The sequence below is a fragment of the Patiria miniata genome, unplaced genomic scaffold (assembly GCF_015706575.1).
Source record: "Patiria miniata isolate m_02_andy unplaced genomic scaffold, ASM1570657v1 HiC_scaffold_5, whole genome shotgun sequence".
Lineage (NCBI taxonomy): Eukaryota > Metazoa > Echinodermata > Asteroidea > Valvatida > Asterinidae > Patiria > Patiria miniata.
In genome coordinates, this window is record NW_024037072.1 from 7,075,941 (window position 1) to 7,098,338 (window position 22,398).

The window sequence follows — 22,398 nt, forward strand, 5'->3', positions numbered from 1 at the left end:
TCCTCTGCTTCATGATTGTCTTTATTGTACATGAAATTTCCAAAATTTCCGACACGAAACTTGTAATTACATAATGATATATAGCTGAATACTTTGTATAGTAGACGCTCGTCGTGAGTGCAGCGTGGCTGCGGTAACGTCAAACGTCTTTAATTAAAAACAAAGTTATACATTTTAAATATTTTAGTGGTTCACTTGAAATGATGCCGCCTGTAATTAACCTCTCTTTGCTCTCCGTATACATTTATTGTTCACGAGTCGCGGAATTTCTTTCGTTATCCACCGCTAATTTTACAAGTTCATTAATCCATACACGGAGATCTATTATTGTCGTGTTTCAGGGATTTTTTTTTATTTGCTTGCAGTATTTAAAGAGGACATCACGATTCGCGTGTCCTTGGGAAAACCCCGGCCAGACTTTCCAGTCACGACATTTATTCATCCTCAAAAAGTTTACTGGTTCATTGTTTCTTGCCTCCATTCCCAATAGTGAGTTGTAAACCCATGGTGGTATCAAATACGGTTGGTAAGTTGGTTTACAGCCTTGGGTCTTTTACCATTGTTTACATTACATTATTAAACAGACTGCAATAAATCGAAAGAGCAAGTTGGACTCAACAAACTGTCGTCCCGAATTGGTCAACAAAGGTTTGCTCGAGTCAAACGCAAGGTGCAAATGTAACTTAAGATTTGTTGTCTCCTTGCGCAGACGATCGATTGATAGAAGTTGCTCTTTAATTTAATGGATAGTTTTCACAAGGCAAGACAGCTTTCCTGAACAAATAGACGGTGTTTATTTTTAGCCCTGTAAGAGTTGACTGCAAGAACGTGTTTGAATTGCAGAGCTCAGCTCAGTGATAAAGGAAAAGGAGTACGAGTTCGTTTGTCTTCGTTTGTCAACAAAACTATACGATTTCATTATTCTATTCGGTTGTGAATAATACATTGCGTGTGGGAGGCTGTCCAAACAAGACGAGGTCCTTGCTCTATGGCTGTAGTATCGTTGACAATACACGGAAACAAGATCACGCCCTCATTGTTTGCAAGTGCCCTTGTTGCATTACAGCGCCCCCATTTTGGCGGTGTCCACACCCGGACCCTCAATAAACAGCAAGTCGCGTGTTGGTTGTTGAATTTCAAGTATATTCATTTGCAGTTATAGGCATCTACCTGAACAGCCACCCCCCCCCCCTTTTCAGCCTTGCACTTTTATGGTCAGCGCTGCATACAAAGTCAAACTTGGTTTTCTTTTTAACAGCCAAAAGCAAATTTGTCTGATTGATGTCATCAACTACCCATCCCAAATAATTTATCGAAGTGCGCATAACGTTATATTTAGAAAGAGTGAGCCTAATTTGCGCCGAGTTTTTCCCAAATGGTGTAATACCATGCACACCCTTGGTAGTCACGAAACGCTATTTCGTCAATAGATTATTCCAAAAAATCAGTCAACCGACTGATCGCTGGAAATCACCGTTTCTTGGTGTCTTCAATGACAACAAGCCAGACGGAACGATTTCAAGGGCTGTTTAAGTAGCAACGATACGATCTTTAATCCAATTAAGTTCTTTTTTGGATAATAATTCGTTAGGGTTACTTTTGGATAAATGCAAATGATCCGGTGTGGACGGTAATTCTGTCCCCCGGTAAAAGTGTCCGGGGGGACAGAATTACCTAGGTAAAAGTGTCCCCCCTGTCCCGTTAATTGTGTCCCCCTCCAGGTAATTCTGTCCCCTCCAGTTAATTCTGTCCCCCCTGGTTTTGCACGCATAAGTTGTTATATTGATGTTATTATAATAAATTCAGCGCACAGGTATACATTTTTAGATTTTTCCACCCTTCATCAATAATTATCAAAATGAAATTAACATTTCGATGTTAATCAACCGATCTATGTTTCTGCAAGAAGGCACGCGTAGTAATATACTCAACCTATCGCTAGCGCGCACGCGCATCAGCCGCCGATACGCGTGTGACTGTCATGGCGGACTTCAATGAGGAGAATTGGCAAAATTATACGCGACACGGACGGGTACGGGTCACCGCGCCGCAGGCCTGCTGCTGGTGCAATGTTGTCCCCGTCCCCGGCCGCGGCCCTGGCGCGGCCCGTAGGTGCGGTATCACGCGCACGCCCACCATGCAAATCGTTCGCTCCCGAAGTCGTCATCAAAACGGGAGTTGTGCTTTGACGTAAGCACCATTCCCAAATTTAGCAAGGCGCCGCGCAAAAACAGTTAATAACTTCACTAATATACAGTCTGGGTGCTAGACTTGTGACGTTGCACGGGGACACATTTACCAGGGGGGACACATTTAACGTCGTGCAGGGGGACAGATTTACCTAGAGGGGGACAGGTTTACCTAGGTAAAAGTGTCCCCCCGGACAGATTTACCGGGTCACGACCCGGTAGATCTGTCCGGGGGGACACATTTACCAGGGGGGAGAATTACCTGCCACACCGGCCTTTTAAAAATGCGTACATAATATCAGAGCCGTGCATGCATGCAATTGAACAGCGCCCCCTAGAGTCAAATAGCCCCCACATCGTTTTCGATTTCCAAAGGTGGTCTAACCTGAGCTGCACTTTGATTTAAATTTCTTGACTTAATATTGAAGACATCATCGAACCGTGGGTCAACGACATGCCCATCACAAAATCTGCATGCCCCTTCAATGTATTACAACATATTTCACATCGGATTTATTAAATTTGACTGCACAGCATAGACAAAAAATGTAAGGACTATAAACAACTTGACGCTTTCGTTAATGATTCTGACAGTTTGTTTTCCACTTCACGTTGTGCCAAGAGCAACCGAAGGAAACTCGATCTCAGGAAAGAAAACACGCTTTGGGTCCCTCAGCAGACAAACATGTATCAAGTTGCGAACCACTGACGTAGACTGAGCAGTTAGGCAATAACAAGATAATTATTGATACTGAAATGTACTCATAAATATTCCTATATAGGTCTTGCTCCTCGAAAACAATGCTCCTAACGGCTTATAAGCGGCAGAGACAAATCCATTTTCTACCATTACAAACGAGTGTCTATTTTTGTGTGTGTGTGTGCAAGACTGATGTTTCCCCTATGGCCTATAATACTCTTCCATTAGACGTCAGAATACTTTCACATGCTACAAAAACACGAAGTGGGTAGCAAGGGGAATTTTTAAAATTACCCCTGCAGAAATTTGATCTGATTTGATTTGTGATGATCATGTATTAAATTAGAACACAACGCGAAGTTAGCTGCAGGCTCCCTTGCAAAACAAAATGTGACCGTGGAAAAGAAAATATTTCCCCCCTGTGTGCTATATGAAGTGGCGACCCAACCGATCGTTATTCACAGAATGATGAAACACAAAACGAAAACAAATTTGAAAAAGAAACCATTTTTTCCCCGAAATTTATTTTATATACAATGAAAAGCATGACCGCTCCAATTATATACCAACAGTTAGGTTGTGTATGTATTTACAGTGAACCTCTGCGGAAGCATTTACACGAAAGCTGCCAGTAAACAAGTTAAGATTATTGTTGGGGTAAGATTTGCCGTGAATAAACGAGGTTAAAGAGCAGTTTCCAGATGTATTTCAAACCAAGCTGATTTGAAATAAAAACTGCCAGTTATTGCACTTCTGCAGGATGGTTAAATGAAGGACAATACTGTTACTTTAAAACAGCAGGAGCAAAATGACGTGCAGTGTATATGATAATGTAATTATACTTAAATCTTTCAAAGTTTATCCTTCGATACATAAACACTGATTTGCCGGATATTTTGTACGAGTTCTTTTTTTAACATTTCAGTTCCGTGATAATTTTTTTTCAGAACAGCTCAAAACAGCATTAAATAGCAAGCAAAAAACGACGACAAGGTCTGTAAACCTCAAACAATGGCTCGTTGGCAGAGAACAGAATCAAAGCAAATAACTTAAATTTCAAATAATTCTGCAAAAAAAGTACATTGGTAATCAAAGACGTCACAAATCTATATAAGGCAATTACACAAATATACGATTGTCTTTTTTTTTATTTTAAATAAACTACAAAGGAAAGCAGTTACATGCATTATTGAACCCATCCATATCATATTTCCATTGGCATTGTCATGGTAACGTCAGCCCGTCAGTTATGACAGTTAAGTATTTGGCAAATATTTTCCACCACAATGCATTCATAAGTATATTTGACTTCACAGGTTTGAGCAAATAATAAATTGGACCGGAGGGCAAATAACGGTTCCCTGCAAAACAAGTTGACAAGTTGACAATTCGTTAAATCACTTGAGACGCTTTTCTGCATTTCAATACTTTACATTTCTGTACCTGGAACATTGTTGACTATAATATTCTGATAATGTTCAGCTCTCTTTTTCTCTTTACAGATTTCTCTTGAACAAAAATGGATTTGAATTCGAATAAAAACCTGCCAGGAAAAGAAATGTATAATGCAACACGAAATTAAAAAGGCAAATCAAGGTGCATGTAAATCAAGCAAAGTGCCCACAAGCCAGCATGATGAGATATACAGTACTAGTTACTTCAAGATATAATTCGTCCATTTCAATAAAAATAGACTTCCAATACACATTCAATATTAGTTTCAATGGATTTAGAGTCTGATCATTATTCCTTGAAAAAAATCAATTCTCAACACAGCAAAAATATGTATGCACATAATACAGCAGATGATCCTGAGTGCACTTATGCAAGAATTTAATCATAGGTAAGCCAAATTCAGCCAAATCCCAGGTTAGCAATTTGAAGCTACCTGGATCTATTCCTTGCTTGGTATTCATAGACTCAACGGATTTTGATCCTGGCTACATCAGAATCATGCCTAACAAGGTCTATACGCTCATCTACCCTATGGGGGTTTATGAGTAGACCATTACATTCTCATATCCACCGCGCACTGTTAGCCATGAGCGTTCAAGTTAGAATCGTCGACGTCTCGATCGGGCATCTTGATATAAATGCACTTCCCCTCGTAGCCCCATAAATGTGGCCAATTTACTGGAATACCGCCGTAAATAAAGGCCACACTTCCACCTTCTACAAAAACATGTCGAACTTTGTCAAATTTTGATTTTCACATTTAGGCTTAGTTTGTAGTTTATTTTTGCTTTAGAAACATACTCACCCTCTGTATAGGCTAATCAGAAAGTGCTGCCTTTTTCAGATGTCTAATTTTCGTGAAATTTCAATGTTGAAATTTTGATACGCAAACGTGTGCAAACGAATCTGAAAATTTCACGAAAAATAGACATCTGAAAAAGGCAGCACTTTCTGATTAGCCTATAAGGAGGGTGAGTATGCTTCTAAGGCAAAAATTAACTACAAACTAAGCCTAAATGTGAAAATCAAAATTGGCAAAGTTCGACATGTTTTTTGTACACGGTGGAAGTGTGGCCTTTATTTACGGAGGTAGTCCAGTAAATTGGCCACATTTATGGGGCTATTCCCCTCGCTGCCAATAGATAACACTGCAGTCGACAACAATCACGAACAGTACGACATTCTAACCAAAAAGGTAGAATTGTTGCCAGTGCAAGCTTTGCACTGTTTGGTACTTTGAAACCCTATTAGCAAAGCTATCTTCGAGGGAAATTACGCAGGACCTGCTGTCCCAGGGGATTTGTAAAGCGATGAGGGAAGGTGTTATAGTTCGGGTAAGCTGCCGGATTGCTTGAAGCAATACGATTACACGGACCAAAAATCGTGTTCAAAACAACTCTTCTCAGAAACGATCATCACTGCGCTTTTGCTATACCTCATCTTTCCAAAATACTTTCTTGAGAATGGTTAACCCTAACTCCCTAGGGGGTGTGCAAAATCATATTGAAATTTGAGGATTCAGGACTATTAGGGATGATCAGTTACATGTAGCTTACCACGCAAGGTCAGTATGAAAATAGTTCCACAGTATACATGTACTGTAAATAATACATGATTTGAACAGACTATATGTACATGTACTGTATTTTAAGCTAGTAACAACTTATAAGAAAGCCTGTATCAGAGTCCAGAGTATTTCAGGAAAAAATGTATAGTGCTGCTTGCCCATATATGTTTTTTCTTCTTGATAAATACATTTGGTGAATAATAAGACAACGACAAAAACAACAAAAATGAAATAACACATCAACTCAGCAATTATCACAAACCTACAATGTATAATCTTAGGTCAATTTCAATGCGCTTTTAAGCAAAAGAGAATGCATAGCACCGAAAATCTGGAGGTCGCAGGTTCAACTTTACAATTATTATAATGCACCGAGTCAGTTTCCCTTTGCAGTTTGTGTCTGAACAATTGTAATGACAGCTCAGTTGGTAGAGAGCTTGAACAGTAATCCGGGGGTTGCAGGTTCAAGCCCCGCTCCAGTCAATATCTTATATTCAATGCACATACTTGTGATTGATTCACAAATGACAAACAAGTCAGCACAATACATGTACACATTCAGAATGCAACATTTTCTACTCGGTCACTCTCTGAAAATTGGCCCAGCTGATATGTTCTGGCTCATTGAAATTAAATGAAGCATTCAACTCTACCCAGTGACTAAAGGCAAGCTATACTAGCAGAAGCTGGTACAGTATAATAAGCCACAGAGCCACACGGTGGGAAAACTCTGCCCTCAGAAACGAGTGGCAATAGTAATCTCTGTGGCAGATGATTACATGTAGGAGTGTACCAAACCAGGCCACAAGATATGTCGGATTATCTGCTGGATTTCTGATCAAGTCTAGTACATGTACATTGTGGTAGCTAGAATATTGAACATGTACCCTCCTAGTGGGAAGTCAATATTCAGAGCAGTATGTAAAACCTTTTAAAACCCTGCAGGTCAGTTTCATGTGAAGGGATGTGAGGAAGTGTTCAAGTAACTGTGACAGAGAGTCACTGGACAAAAAAATAGCACTGTGGAGAGTAGTGAAGCATGACCAAATATTAGCGCTTGCCCTGAACTTAAATTAACCTCACTAAAAAATTGCGCAAGGATTTCAAGTGTTATCCATACTCCACAGATTACTTCAAAGGAATTTGAAGTGTTGGTGCTATAAACTCTATGGGCTACAATGATTTTGCAGCACATGAAGTGCAGAAGAAGGGTTGTCACTATCCAGTACCGAGTCAATGGTTAAGTAAGGAATTTCAGTGCAGAGCAATCCTTCATCTCTTAGGGAGTATGGCTGGTTGAATATCAACATACATGTATTTTGTTTACAGTTTGAAAAAATTCTGCTGCACCTCCTCCTGTTGGTCTACAAGTTTAGTCTGAAGAAGCTTGAGTTTACCAGTCAAGGAATGATGGTGTCTTCTTTCGATGTATCGCTCCATGTTGGAGGGCTACAGGAATTTGATGGGTTGACAAAAAATGAAGATCACTTGCTCCTATTTACAGCCTTTAAGTTCTACTCCACGATCCTTCTGTTGATCTTCCTGTTCATTCTGGAGAAGTTGGAGTTTACCTGCAAATAAATGAAAGTCTCTCTCCAAACTATCTCTCAATAACTAAAACAAGAGAGGTTGTGATGATTTCTATTTTACATAGTTCTCCTCCATTCCTTTCTGAAGATGATCTTGTTCCGTCTTAAAGAAGCTGGAGTTTACCAGCCTAGAAATGATAGCTGTTCCTTGAAATGAAACATACTCATCTGATGTCTCCACATCGGTGGGGCTAGGCCTAAGGACGTTATGAGCTCCGTGATGTACAAGTGCCCCTCAACAGTAACACAGCAGAAGTTGGGGGAGACCACCGCGAGGACTCTGAAAGCAGGTTTGTGCAAATTTCAAATAACATTCATCCTGGGTGCTTCACGCCGTAGGCATGCGAACCAGTGCGCACACTCAGTGTGTCCCTCCCACTGGTGCCCTCTCAATTGGTGACAAAGCACCACGCTCACGCAGGGAGTCCATCGATGGCTGAACATCATTGCGTTCTATTTACATCTTTCAAGTTCTCTTCTCCATCCTCTTGAGGATCTTCTCGTTCCGTCTGAAGCAGTTGGAGTTTGTCGGCCAGGGTCTCTCCAAACGTGAGTCTATACTGGGGACTGTGCTTGTCCAGGAGGGCATAGATGGTCTCGTAGTATGTGGACTCATCGCTGTCGTCAATGCGATCAAATGAGGTGCCAACAATCTGAGGGGAAAAAATGAGTAGAAATACAATTCAATATATTCAACTCTTGTAATCAATTTGTTGCTGTTGAAACAAAAAGATTAGAGTTTGGTAAGGGATGTGAAACTGGTTCTTTGTGAAAATGGGGAAGAATTGAATGACGTTATAGGTCAACCTTACTGTGTGATTGTTTAACTTTGTGTAATATTTCTAGTTTTCTTTTCATGTTTAAGTGAAGAGTGTCACATGAATTTTTTTCTTTTTCTTGATTTAATGATATACCTTTGCTGTATGTGTTTTTGTTTTATTGTAGTCACTAATGAAGCAGGTTTGGCCAACCACATTTCACCATGGGGCGACAAAATACACTAAACTAAGGAAACAATTGTTTTATCTCCAACATTTTCACAGGGCTGATATGTCAGCATAAGAATTGAATTTAATCAAATGCCACTTGTCATCTGGTCATTAGCATAATTCTGTCTGATGGGATTCAAGGAAGCGGACCGTGATGTGGTTTTTGTAGTATTAAAGAATAAAACATGAGCTCAGGCACTACCAATGCATTTTAATTGACAAGGGAGGAACAATAATGCGCAACGTGTACAATGGCTCTGCAGTGTTTAAGCACAGTCTACAAAAAAACGTTTTTAACCAAAAATGCCAGTGGTGACATTTTAAGCTGTAGAGCAACATTATTAAAGTGCGTTTTTATCAGTTGTGATTGTCTGAATGTGCACAACAAATAATGACAATGTAAGATTAAATACAGAACTTAGACAATTAAGGATAATTTCTAGACTCTAGTAGAGCAAAACAAAACCTTAATTGCAAACTACAATGATAGTGTTTTTTTATCCAGTGTAATTGTTTCAATGCTCACTACAAGTCATTAAATGTTTGTATTTCTAAAGCAACACAAAACCCAAATTGCACGAGATGTAACTGTTTACAAAAAACTGTACTGATGTACAAATGTAGCCTATGTCATTTTTTCATTCAATTTTCGAGTACTACATATTTCAACGGGCACTGAAAATGTGAAATTCAATACACTTAAAGACAATATCTCAACCAATACTACAACCCAAACCAAACAAGATAAAACAGTCTATACAATAAATCTCTCCTAATTTTGAAGTCAATGTCCTAATGTTGATCTCCAAACACAGTGATGACATTTGATGATTGTTGTAACAGCAAATATTCAGCAGGCACACATGTGACCTGTCAGTACGAATTGGCAGAGCGAAACGTGATAAGAACTGTGTGCGTCTGTCATCACAGCAGGCATAGTGGGGGATGCACTGGTAGGAGATACCATGGAGCAAGGAAAACGTTTTCCTTGCTCCATGGAGATACGCAGATGATTTGGCTGGTGTGAGTTGGAAGGTACTGTAGTCTGTCACCAGACCTCATTTCAATTATCAGTAAGATTGCAGTTGGTATGTCAAGTGGAGAATACTTCTCTCATCATCTGGCACTGTAGACTTGTCCGAGTCTGTTGACCATTGCTTAGCCGAATGCCTCTGGCTGTACACTATCACAAGCTCTGTACTTCTGGGGGGGGGGGCAAGGGGGTGCAATGAAATCCTTGTACATTATCAATTCTTACAGAGACAGGAGCCAGTCTACCCTGCGAGAATTGAATTATTCCTGGGACACGAATAATTTGAAATTTGCAAAGCAATATTTCCATTTAACTAAACATTGCCATTTTTTTCATTCCATGTCTCAATAAAAAGTGAACAAATTTTAAATCGCTAAGAAAACATCCAAAAAAAAGTCAGACTGAAACTTGAAATAGCATCAATGGTACACGTATCTTTTAAAGCTACAGTCCATCATTTGTAATTTGTGCATTTTGTTCGTTTGAAGCAACAAAAGAGTTCAAAATCTAATGAAGGATACTGAGCAACTAACCTGATGAAGTTTCAGCTAAGCTTCAGCTGTACATTCCGAGAAAAACAGCATTCTAAGATCTCAATTTCAAATCAAATGTTACTGAATCATGTTTTGAATTGTTTTGAATTGCAGCTATACACGACGTCGCGCACTGATCCGACGAATTATAACAACCGCGCGCGCGTGTGCGTCGTTCCAATACTTATGCGCGCTGCGCTGAATAACAAAACGAACTACTAATTTAAATTTTCCAACGGTGCTTCTTAAGAATCACTGTTGGAAATGCCTTCTTTCGTTGATTACTTCAAAATGACAGCTTCCCAGAAAGAATAATTTCACAGGGAGTTTAGTTCCCTTACTATCTTTCAACCAAGTTTGTTTTTCAACAATAATTATGCCAGTTACATTTCGGATGGCTGCAAATGATGGACTATAGCTTTAAGCATAAATTTCACTTAGCATGCACAGTGTATTCTGGTCACACAGAGAGAGTAGTCAATTGCACGATCATTCAACGTTCACTCAACCCTCCCCTGACAGAACTTACACACATACAGAAGCTGACTATTCATCAGCTAGACTCCCTCCTGACCTATGGTGATTAATTCCTGTCCCAGATGTTGAATTATCCATCCTTCCGACACACAAAGTCATCCCTCAACATCAAGACTAGCCACAGATATCAACAAACTCAGCACATAGGATGTATCTCACGAGATGAGCTATCAGTCCGGACAGGAAAGTAATAAATGGACCACACTCTATCTACATACCAGTGCAAAATATTTAATGTACCTCTGGTTGAATTAATGATCCACTCTCTGAATAACCAAAACTCTAGGGGGACAATCAATCCATACATACTGAGGAAAGGCTTAAAGGGAATATACAACATTTGCAAACATCGAAAAATAAAACTACCAAGTTTTTACGAAATACCTTACAAAGATGTTGGCAAATGACAGTCTAAAGCATCCTGTAAAATTATGGCACCTGGTGTGAAGTCATTTTCAAGAAAATGGTATTTTTGTATTCATTTCCAACGATGGTCGGCCGACCACCGTTGGAAAAACCTAACTATTTTTCAACTACAGCTCCAAATTTACAATTTTTTCAGTCCAAATTTTGTTTGCTATTGGTTACATGTTCTTGAACGGGTGCAGGCCAGCTGGACTGGTTCCCTTACCTTACAATTTTCTGACATCTATAAATTGATCCATTTTATCTTTAGTGGAGTCAGGGAACCAGACTACTTAAACATTTTTGTTTTTCTTGGTTTTTCAAGCATTTTCGAACACAAAACTTCAAACATGTCAGTTAAACAATATTTGATCTATTATACTAACCCCTTAAATATTTCATTTCTGAAAATTACAGCAAAAGCCAATGATGTTATTGTACATTCCCTTTAAGTACTGTCATCTATGCAATTGCATACTTTGACAAGAATTTAGAATTGTTTTCATAAATGAGATACGCTCGAAGGCAAGCCATAACATAACAATTATACACTAATTAAAAAATTATCACAAAATGTCACTGTCTGATATTCACTTACTAAAATTGTACATCCTTTCCTTTAAACACAACCTTGTAAAACAGACATGTTCAAGTACTTGAAAAATGTGCATACCAAAAAATGTATTCATGTGCAGAGTGGATCGCTGCCAGAAAAGCAATAATCAAGAACATGTGTTCAACAAATCCATGCGCCATCATTTGAAACTCAAATCACTATAAAATATGTTCCCCAATGGCAATGATTTTCACATGACATTCCCTTCAAATTCTAGACTTGGTCTCGTCCATTGACAGTCACGGATCAATTGATCTACAGCAAAATTGAATGCAAAAGAAGAAATACATGTCAGAGCTCTGCAATAATGATACTTGCGACAGGTGCAACAACAAAGCTGACTGAGTGTGCTAATTAAAAAATAGCTGGTTTCATGGAAAAACAAAAAAACCACATTTTGGGAAGCATACATTTTAAGCATTGCACAGGGTGTGCACATTCACTGTACATTTTGTCAATGTTTTATCATACAGGGGTGGCTTTTACATGTATCTCTGGAAAAATGCAGCAAAAAAAAAAGTGATTTCCAAACAACATTTTCATTCTTTTTAAGTGATGAAATCACATATTTATAAACGAACTGACAAGTACCATTTTTGATTCTTACTTATTGGTGGCTCAAGGTTTTAGGCACGTCTTGGATATACTGAGCTGGAGGGTGATGAAAATTATTTATAACTAACTGGAGAAGAAAACAAAATCAGATCATTTAAGAGATGCTTACAGATCAAAGTTAACTGATGTGGTTAGGAATGTTTTAATTAAAAAAAATTCTTTTGTTTCTATATACTGTATCAAATCCAAGTAAATCATCAGTGTGTACACATGTACAGTCCAGGTTATTATTTTTTTTTAAATGAACATTTTCTTTTCAATCTTTTCACAAAAATTGATGTTTTGCCCTACTTTTCCTGAACTCCTGTCTAAATACCGAAATGAACTTCTGCCCTACAAAACCCGAAAACTTCAGACTGGTGTTTGCTCATTCATTTATTAACCAATACCCCACATAAATCAGATCCCTATCAGACATGTCAATAGTTTGAACAAAGGGGCGCGGAATGCAGTATTTGCTTGGAAAACACCAAGTGATGCGTCCCCTCAAAAGCTCCTACAAGCTTTATTGTACTTTCCCACTCCCTAAAAGTCGCCTCTGGAGTGCATCTCTTCACAGGCAATTGTGATGTGGACACGCCAATGAACATTAACCATAAATATCGGTGAGACTGTACAACAACAATGTAGTTGGGATGGCACATTCCTTTTCTTTGAGTGAACCATAACTATATTTTACTAAACAGATTCTGAAATATTACAATCCTCATTCAGCTACATGTACGTGTATAAGTAACCCTCCCTCTCTGATGGACAAATTCAGTGACTGTTTTTAACAGTTAAGAATTCCCTTGTTAATTTGATTTCCATGCTTTGACTGGAGGTGATTGATAGGCCAGCTGTACCTACCAGTTACCTCTTTTGTCTGCTGATGGAATTTAGTCACAGTGTCAACACGAATGTGATCTGACTGTTTTTACTGGTCAGTATAAAAGTGCATGGCAGGGGAAGTGGAACAAATTATTGACTGTCTGTGACTTATCAAACAGTAGTTATGAAAAAAAAGGAATATCAGGCCATATAAAAAAAACATGTTTATCGTCCCCGCCCGCTTGTGTTTTGGAGGCCACCTCCTTTTTTTCCCCTTTTTTTTTATTTTAATAACCGAAAAAAATGATAAATTTTAAACAGTGACATCATTTTGGCCTCTTTGTCTGTTGCATCTAGCCCATATAATGCTGGTATGTCATTTCCCGAGTCCAATGGCGGCCATTTAAAAAAAAAATGGCGACCATTTTGAAAAATGGCCCGGTCGGGCGCCATTTTGGAGGGGAAAAAAAGGGCCTACCACTTCCTTTAAAAAAAATATATATGACTTTATGGTTTAGGCCTACTTATCTTGATGTGTTACTCTATGTTCCAGTCAAATTACAGAGAACAGATGTTTTTGTTGCAGTGACCACATGTAGTTAATCCCATATTATTACCGCATCATTACATTGTAAAGGAAATGTTGTAAGCATGTGCACATTTCTGAGAAAACAACTGCATCCGTTGCTACATACTTCCTACTCCCATGCTGCATTCATCAGTGTCTAGTTACTGATATTGCAGAGCTTCATTTCCTGTGTTGGCCCTTTCTCTATAATTAAAGGGACTACAATGCCAAAAACAGATGGCAGTATTTTCTGTTTTTACTGGAACATTCATTACTTGTATTTCCACACACAACTACACTCTGTATATTCTGCACTGTTTTGTTTACTTTTAAAATTCACAAAGATTTTTTTCATTTCTCTAAATAAGATTACCTACTCTTAAAAATGTGACAATTTATCGCAACACCAGCTTCACTCTATTTGCGGGACTTCAGTTGTTAACGTATACTGCACAAATTGTGAGGTTGTTTGGCAGCCTCAAAATAATTCAGCCTGAAAAAAACTTCCATTCAGAAAGTGTTAGCCATACTTCAATGGCGATCATGTAGCATAGGGCCCCTCTTAAGTTTCGATCAAATTAGAGTCAATCAATCGTGTTTTTATATTAAACCATGGAGCTATACATGTAGCTCCGTGAATAAACCTAAAACAGATTTCTCTCAATTCTAATAATGACACCTTTTTTTTGTAATTTGGGACAGTTTCTTGGGGTAGAAATAATTATTTTCGTACGAGGATTACGGTTGGTGCCATGTGATTTAGCACGCCTTGCACGGTATCAGTAGGCCTACATCACTGTGATCACCATCCTTGCCATCCTTATTTCCATGTTGCGTTTTGTTGTTGTAATCTTTATTTTACCCCCAAGTTTCCCTCAAAAATTCCAAACCCTGCCCTCTATCTATGACATACCTGCATGTTCTTAATGTCGCCAACTAGTTTGGTAAGTCAAGTAATTTAATTTAGGTCCCCTTATTGTAGGGAACCGGGCCCGCAACCAGATTACACGATCGCCATCCCGCCAAAGCGCCAATGAACGTTGACAACACGTGGAACTCGAGCGTGCGTGAACTTACCCGGAAACCTTGCACCGTCAACTCCACACAAAACTCGTCCCCTTCTTTAGTCTTCACATTCAGGTACGCCTGTTCGTCTGTGTTGGAAAGCTTCTCTGATATCTCCACATGTTTCACGGCAAATTTCACCTCGTTCACTGCAGACTTCGCTTCAATTTTCAGAAGTTTCACGTCGGAGTCGGGGGTAGACACGTCCGTCGCGTCGTCTGCCATGTTTTGCATTGCGCGAAATTTGCAACACATGAACAGCGCCCTCAATAGTTCTCGTAGAGTGGGCTCGACGGCGCACGTTTTTTACTCATTTTTGTTCAGTGCTCAGGACTGGTGTTTCACTTTAAATTAAGCAACCTTTTTGTTTATTTTCTCCTTACTTAATAGCATCGGATGTGTCTTGGAACCGGAAAGACAATATCCATGTATGGGAAGCAAAGAGATCCTTGCATCATGTTTTGCGGGGTCGGATTATCTGAGCTGATTATGTAACTCGTGTTTTGTTGTTACGTAACTTAAAATTTGCCTGCATCTACACACGTTTCGCACAGCAGTTCAATAATACTTGGTCTTCAGTGAAAGGTGCTCAGGTGCATCCTACGTACAGAATGGATCGCAATCCATTGTGCGTTGTATTTCACTAGAATTTTTGTGGCGACCTTAAAGTGAGCAGAATTAGACAAAAGACGTTCATCTAGCATCTGCTTCCCAGGCCATTGTTGTGTGCTGCATATTTCGGGACTATGTTTGAAGTAATTATTAATCATGTTTACAAGTTTCCATTCGATCTGGTTGTTAGGACACATTTTACAAAGGTAAGAAAATATAAGCATGTCAAGTTTTCTCCCATGTTAGTTCGTGTGATCTCACTAAAATACCAGAATTTTCTATTACCAGAGTTTATGTAAAGGGATATCTTTGCCTATGCATTGACTGAAGTCAAATTTGTTTGTTTGCTTTTTGTAGTATCCTACCAACAAAGAACAAAATGTCATTGGAATGAAAACAGTGGAAGAACGAATAGGTAAGATATTGGATAATATTAATAGGGACAGGGATAATATTAATTTGTAGGCCACGTCGCTAATTATAAAATTAATTAATTGAAGTGGTCAGTGGTGGTAAAACTGCAACAATTCAATGAACTGATCATCCAATTTAATGAATGTGACATTTTGCCTTCCTTTGAAAAGAAACCTTCACCCTAACAAAAAAAAACTCACTCCTTTCCTCAAAACCCTGTCCCTGACCTCCCCAGTTTTTTAAACTTTTTTTTGAAAATATTGTTTTCAAATAGACTTGACCAATCTTAGTTCGGATTTTTTGTACAATTTTTCCCCTTAACACATTTGTTTGGCTACTGGTGCAAGAGTACAATTTACTTTAATTCTTGAGAAGAAAAATTCCAAAACTGATACAAAGATTGTAACATTGTCAGTGCATATGTATTGTTTTCCCACAGATAGAGAAAGTGGTGTGGAATACAAACGACGAGTAGCCACGTGTAAAAACATACTACCGTCCATTTTCAGAAAGGTAAAATCCATTCTCTATGCAGTGGTCCAGCAAAAATGCGAGGGTTAATATGCAACGGTTTTCAAAATTATGGGGAATCAGGTTGGCACTCATATTATGAGTGTGCTTCCCTCGCCTTTCACCGCTGATCCTGTTGAATGGGGCAGTTCAAAAGTCATTCTGGGCTTTTCCAATCACTCCAAAATTTTTTATTTGTTCCTCATCGTTCAAGGGACCTCATTCGAACCAAAAAAAACTCCCGGCCACATGCCCAAAAAAATCATAAAATTACAAATTTTGACACTGGAAAATTGTTTTCCGTTTTCTTTTTATATTAACCCTCAAAAGTGAGACTCAAAACCACTGGTTCTTATGCAATTTATGCAGTGTCAAACTGTTGTGATTATCTTTAGCTTTGAGTTTTGTTTTCCTTGAAGTTTGTTTATTTCACTAAAAGAAACCCTATTCTCAGTTAAAAATTGAAATGAAGGGTTATATATTTTTGACATTTCAGATCCAGCTACTGAATGAGGATGCAGTGTATCTGGAAGAAGAGACATGGCACGACCGCAGAGGCAAGCGTCTCACTGTCAAGAGCCGGAGTCTTACATGGAACAAATACGCAGATGCCTGGGAGGAGTCTGAATATAGCATTTGCTCTGAGAATACAAACTGGTATGATGAGAAGATAAGATGTAGGATGTTAGTGTGGAAGTCGAGTCCATCACAAGCCAGTATGAGTCAATCACAACTCCTTCAGTCTTAAGTCAAGTCAAAAAGTTATTCAAAGGAACTGTAACGAAAGCATTCCATTCTTATTGTTCATGCCCCGCTCCTTGTGATCGGCTCATCGCACATTCAAATACAACACTGCAGGATTAAGTTATTACAAGCAAATGGAGTTTGTTGGACATATCTCTGAAAAAGTTTGACCAAGAAAATGTGTTTCACACAGCTAAATATCAAACAATTGTTGAAAAGAGTTGACCGCAAGTGTGTCAAAAGTCAACTCCAGTCACAAGTCATACTGGGCATGAACAATGACAAAGGAATGACTTTGTCGCAGCCCATTTGAAACAGTAGTCATTGACAAAATTGGACTTGCAGTGTCACGCGTGATCCTTCAGAAAATCCTGTGAACATGTCTATATTTGTGACCCAACCCAACAGAAAGAGTCATAAGTTGCCATGGCTTCTTCTGAGAGAAAGACCTTTTGACAGAACCCAACACAATGGAAATCAATTTTGAAAAGTTGAACAAAGAAATTGACTGGAGTGGGGCTTGAACCTGCGACCTCCGGATTGTCATTCCGGTGCTCTACCGACTGAGCTATCTAGCCCTATGTTTGCGGTAACCTTTGTGGTTCATTTGAAAACAATGGAAATCAACAGGAACAATATTGTTAACCAGAGAGTGAGAATTCAAAAGCTGGAGAAGATATGCGCCTTCTGCTCAATGTGAAAAACTAATAGTGAGAAATTGTCCAGAAGACTCATTTTGTGGGATCCGATCACAATTTTTCAACTCACAACCTTTTTTTTTTTAATTCATAGGACCAAGCTGAAGCAAACGGGAGGCCTCCACATCAAAGGATTTGGAGTCTTTGGCGGAATGATTGAGATGTTTCTTCAAGGCTTTGCCAACAAAGGTGGACTCAAGGTTGGTTTTACGAAACAGTTTGTCATGAGTTGATAAGTAAAAAGAACTTTGAATATATGACATTTCATGTAAAGCAGGTTCTTTCATATTTTCTAATTAAGAGTCATATAATGGATGTGTACAAGGGTACTAAAAAAACACGATTAAACTTGCGTGATTGAGCACTGTTAGAGTGGTTGCATACCGTAGTTTACTTGTTTTTTTACAAGTATATGAATTAATTTTTGTTAATTTTTTCAAAGATTCATCCCTGATAAAACGCTTTCATTTTCCAGGCCATTCGCATCATGGAGGAACTGATGACGGAATCGATATCATTGAGGAATTTTACACGAGTTGGCTCTTCCAGCACGTGATAAGAAACATGTACATGTACCTCAAGTGCCCAGGAATGTTAAAGTGTACTTCAACATTTTTTTGAAAGAATGTCGTGAAGTCCGAGAGATAACACTGGAAATGTTATCTGAAAATATAAACAAGCAGGACATCCTGTATTTCAGGACTTGCATAGGGCCCTGAGTGTGCTTAACTTTCAGGAACTTGTTTCATTTGGATAAATAGGGTCAAAGGTCAGTAAATGTCTTATTTCCAACCTTCATTTCACTCTGACATCCTCAGATTTTAATAGATGCTCTGGAGGTAAAAAACAAGAGGTGAAATGTCAAGGCAACGAGAGGGGGGGGGGAAGGGGCATCTGACAATAGTTAAAGTTTATGGGAGGTGCTTAACATTAGAGACAGGGAACCTCGTGCTACAAACAACTTGGATACAAGAAGAAAAAATGTAATGCTTATACAATGTGTAGCGCTTTCTATCGTATCAACAATCTCAAAGCACTTTTACTATTCCCCCGTTCATCAGGCCACGAGACCACGCAGCAGCCGATATCAGCGCACATTCCGCCCTCTACCCTCATAGGTACCCATCCATACTCCTTGGTGGAGAGAGGCAACTGTAGTTAAGTGTCTTGCCTAAGGGCACAAACACCATGTTCCTGGCAGGGTTCGAACCCACGTACCATCACACACGAGCCAAACACCGTGACCATGGTCCATTGGACCAAGAAGCAAGACATTTTCCAACTAAAATATAATTATTGTGTGTTGTACAAAAAATATTACTGAAGCAGCTGAAGAGACTCTCATAAAGTGTAAAGACGAATAACTGCAATAAGAATTTGTGAACAATGTAAAATAAAACAGACAATTGATTTAAGTAGTCTATTTGTCTGCAGTACTTGTCTTTTATTTACAGTTCGCTAAATTGCAGTCAAACTCCAATTATTATAAGATCCCTGAAGTAACACATCGTTTCACATCCGGATCTTTCATGTCATACAAGCCATGCAAGTTTAGAGCTTGCAGTTTGGGTCTTTGGTCGATCCAGGGGTGGGCTAGTACAAAGCCTGCCATTTTCTGCTAAAATTATACACGATATTATCTTTGCTTCACTGTTACGTTTTTGTTTTTATTTAGGGTCAATTGATCAAAATGATGTCTTTATTATAGCAGGTATCATTGAATTGTATTTCTGGGTAAGTAAACATGGATTTGTCTTTTCCATAATGGTAGCCATGAATGCGCTTAATAGCTTCCTTTGATCATCTAAGAAATCTATTGAACATGCTCGGGCAGAAAAGGAGCTATTTTCCGCCTGTGGAAATCACTACTATAAATCAATGGGAGTTGACTATATGTACAAACTTTTGCATGTACATTTGTAAATGTATTCCCGTAAGTTTGTACATCAATTTCAAAAATACTCATTGACTAAAATTGCCACAGGTTTGTGATAACTGCAAGCATTTGTTCTATCAAACAACTGCAACAAAGACGACTCGTATTACACTTCTATGACTTACTTTTAGCCCAGACATACACCAGTTGCACTACAAAGACATACATTTAAACTGACGTCTCAATAACTTGGCTAAATTGCAATTTTTTGTAGTTAAAATACCCGACACCTGATGAAAACAGTAATTGCAAAGATTTGTGAACGGTTAAGCATAATAATGATTTGTTCGGCAGCTTTTGGCAAACTGACATTAAACAAATGCATCGCATACTTGTTACCCAATAAAATACGTCAATTTCTTTTTATGTACAGACATTATTGACTATTACAGCTAAAATTGTTGAAGCTTCCAGGAAATACGAGAAAATAAATTAAGAATACAATGATACCTATAACTTATTTCAGAGCATTAGCAACTACGGACAAGAAATCATTCAGGTCTAAAAAAATAATTACATTTTAAAAGTCATTGTATCCCATTTGCTGAATTTTGAAAAACAGTTTCTGGATACTTAATTTTTTTGCTTATAATTTCGACCTAAAGTTAGTTTGAGAATATTTGCACAGAAATAATTGTGTTGAAGTCGGCAAATACAGGGTGACCCCAAAAAATGCAACCCTGCAACGTTTGCCTTTTTCAATAACGTGATCTGTGAATTTTTATGTTTTGGATATCAGATTCAAGCTGAGAGTTTTTTTCTTTCAAATACTGAAAAAAATCATGAAAACAGCACATTGGGTTGCTGAGGAAATGCCAATTATGTAAAAGAAGTGATTTTTCATCTTTTCCAACGGTGGTTCAAACAGTGAAACATGTTACTGTAAGCCCACTGTGCAATTGTCTTTCATTTGTGCAATTTCTTTAATATTTTGACATATTTATGATGCTGAAAAGGTTTAAAATAGAATTAAAAAGGATAAAATACCTGTTCAGGTGGAAAATAAAAGGTATTTACATCAAATTAATTTGTACTCTTCCCATATTGTGTGCCGTTTTGTTTGTAAGGATTAGGACACAATGCGATACATGCATTTCATGCACAGATAGGTACAGTGTAATCCCTTAACTGTGGTAATGCCGTTGGAATGGACCAAAAAAGGAGTTGCGTTACACAACTGGCATTTTCTTAGCAACCCAATGTGCTGTTTTCCTGCTTTTTTTTCAGTATTCGAAAGAGAAAACTCTCAGCTTTAATCTGATATTCAAAACATAAAAATTCACAGCTCACGTTTTTGAAAACAGGCACATGTTTCAGGGTTGCATTGTTGTGGGTCACCCTGTACAAACAAAATATGAAATAAATCATTAGGCTCTATTCAAAGTATCTCTACTCTTTAGAAATTAAAATATGAACTTTCTTTTCAAAATAAAGGATTGAAAAACCTCATTAAAGAATTAACACAAATTTTGTTAGGGTTCACACACAAGTTCACTTTAGTACTAAAGAAACCTTTCCTATCTATTAGGCCAAGTAAAAAAAAAAAAAAAAAAAAAAATATTTAGCATCCTGCTTTTTGAAAAAAGGGAAGGAGACCCTTTTTTCCCCCTTCCAAAATGGCCGCCCGACCGGGCTATTTTTCAAGATGGCCGCCAGCTTTTTTTTTAAATGGCCGCCACTTGGACTCGGGAATGACATACCAGCTTTATATGGGCTCAATGCAACAGACAAAGAGGTCAGAATGATGTCACTTTAAAATTTATAATTTTTTCGTGTAAAAAAAAAAAAAAGGGAGGCGGCCTCCAAAAAGGAAGCGGGCTGGGACGCTAAACACGTTTTTTAATTTTTTATTTGGCCTTACAGCTGTATGGGAGATCACAATTGACAAATACCACTTGCACTAGTAACATCATATTGCCACATACTTATTAAGTACTCTACCTCACTGAGTTCAATACATGAATTATGAATCTTAAACAACTTTACATTCTTTTACAAAAGTGTTTGCCACTTTTTATCAAGGTTTGTATATATCCCAGGCAACCGCCCTGATAATGATTTGGAATGTATTTAACACGATAATATACAGAAATGTTTACGGGGCGTGTGGTGTTCGGTCCTTTTGAAGTCGACGTAAGGAATGTACTTGTCAGGTTTAAGTGAATTAAACTCCCCAAAAGATTTGGCAGCATCCATGAATTATAATACATAGCTTAAAGTTGTCTCCTCATGCTATTTAGAGTTGCACTTTGGAAGATATACATTTTTGGATATGAAAAAGGGATTCACTTTTGAATAAGACATTAAACCAAAACAACAGGTCTGTGTTTAGTTGAGGATAAATACATTTCCAAATTTCAAATTATGTGGCCTGACATAAATTCAGGCAGATCTTTTTGTGAATTTGAAGCACAAAAGCAACTTAAAATGTAAAAGCCCTATTAGAAAAAAAAAATACAAAAAAATAGGTTTTTTTTTTTTTTACTAAATCATACAAACAGAAATTTCATCAAGAGAAAATAGTCAAATTGGTTGAAAAGCACAGGGAGAACAACTTTATCTAAACCAACTCAACTTTTTTTTGCCTTGTCCATGAAAGTCAAATCACCCCTGAATTTGTAGCCTGGGCTTGTTGCCTCATGATTAGTTATTGCTTTACCTTAAAGGAACTACATTTAGCTTTCTCCTCCAACCAAAGCAACCACGATCCTTTTGTAGTCTCCCGAGGTGTCACCCTGTGCGAATTGAAATCAAAGAAAAAAGAGGACTTGGAATTAGACTTGATATACGACTTGTTTGGTAAATTCATGCGC

The 22,398-nt window shown here is 38.2% G+C and overlaps 3 protein-coding genes and 1 non-coding gene across 6 annotated transcripts in view; 1 reads left to right on the top strand and 3 right to left on the bottom strand.

The window, feature by feature from the left end:
* Positions 1-6,164: 6,164 nt before the first annotated feature.
* LOC119740945 (GSK3-beta interaction protein-like) lies at positions 6,165-15,001 on the bottom strand. The gene is made up of 2 exons (XM_038216452.1): positions 14,684-15,001; positions 6,165-8,153 (listed from the first exon to the last, which is right to left on the bottom strand). Exons 1-2 carry the CDS (start codon positions 14,924-14,926, stop codon positions 7,944-7,946), a joined length of 453 nt encoding a protein of 150 aa, XP_038072380.1. The 5' UTR covers positions 14,927-15,001; the 3' UTR covers positions 6,165-7,943.
* Positions 15,002-15,172: 171 nt separating this feature from the next.
* Positions 15,173-18,604, top strand: LOC119740944 (PRELI domain-containing protein 2-like). Its single transcript, XM_038216451.1, has 6 exons — positions 15,173-15,489; positions 15,641-15,698; positions 16,137-16,210; positions 16,704-16,864; positions 17,744-17,849; positions 18,125-18,604. The coding sequence occupies exons 1-6, from the start codon at positions 15,418-15,420 to the stop codon at positions 18,203-18,205; spliced, it is 552 nt and encodes a 183-aa protein (XP_038072379.1). The 5' UTR covers positions 15,173-15,417; the 3' UTR covers positions 18,206-18,604.
* On the bottom strand, positions 17,457-17,529 carry Trnav-gac. The gene has a single exon. It is a non-coding gene; the product is annotated as a tRNA-Val (tRNA).
* Positions 18,605-21,913: 3,309 nt separating the features above from the next.
* The window catches only part of LOC119740444 (double zinc ribbon and ankyrin repeat-containing protein 1-like), a 32,412-nt gene continuing 31,927 nt past the window's right edge, over positions 21,914-22,398 (bottom strand). For all 3 annotated transcript variants that reach the window (XM_038215758.1, XM_038215757.1, XM_038215759.1), the window contains one exon: positions 21,914-22,320. In XM_038215758.1, the coding sequence (XP_038071686.1) occupies positions 22,261-22,320 (60 nt within the window). In that variant the 3' untranslated portion in view covers positions 21,914-22,260. The remainder of the gene's footprint in view (positions 22,321-22,398) is intronic.

What these genes read in the sequence shown, in the direction of transcription:
- LOC119740945 (XM_038216452.1), bottom strand. Translation starts at nt 14,926, where the DNA reads ATGTGTTGCAAATTTCGCGCAATGCAAAACATGGCAGACGACGCGACG. An exon ending in TGACGGTGCAAGGTTTCCGG is followed by an intron (nt 8,154 to 14,683) that starts GTAAGTTCACGC and finishes TTTTCCCCTCAG; the next exon opens with ATTGTTGGCACCTCATTTGA.
- LOC119740944 (XM_038216451.1), top strand. Translation starts at nt 15,418, where the DNA reads ATGTTTGAAGTAATTATTAATCATGTTTACAAGTTTCCATTCGATCTG. An exon ending in AACAGTGGAAGAACGAATAG is followed by an intron (nt 15,699 to 16,136) that starts GTAAGATATTGG and finishes GTTTTCCCACAG; the next exon opens with ATAGAGAAAGTGGTGTGGAA. An exon ending in TGCTCTGAGAATACAAACTG is followed by an intron (nt 16,865 to 17,743) that starts GTATGATGAGAA and finishes TTTAATTCATAG; the next exon opens with GACCAAGCTGAAGCAAACGG.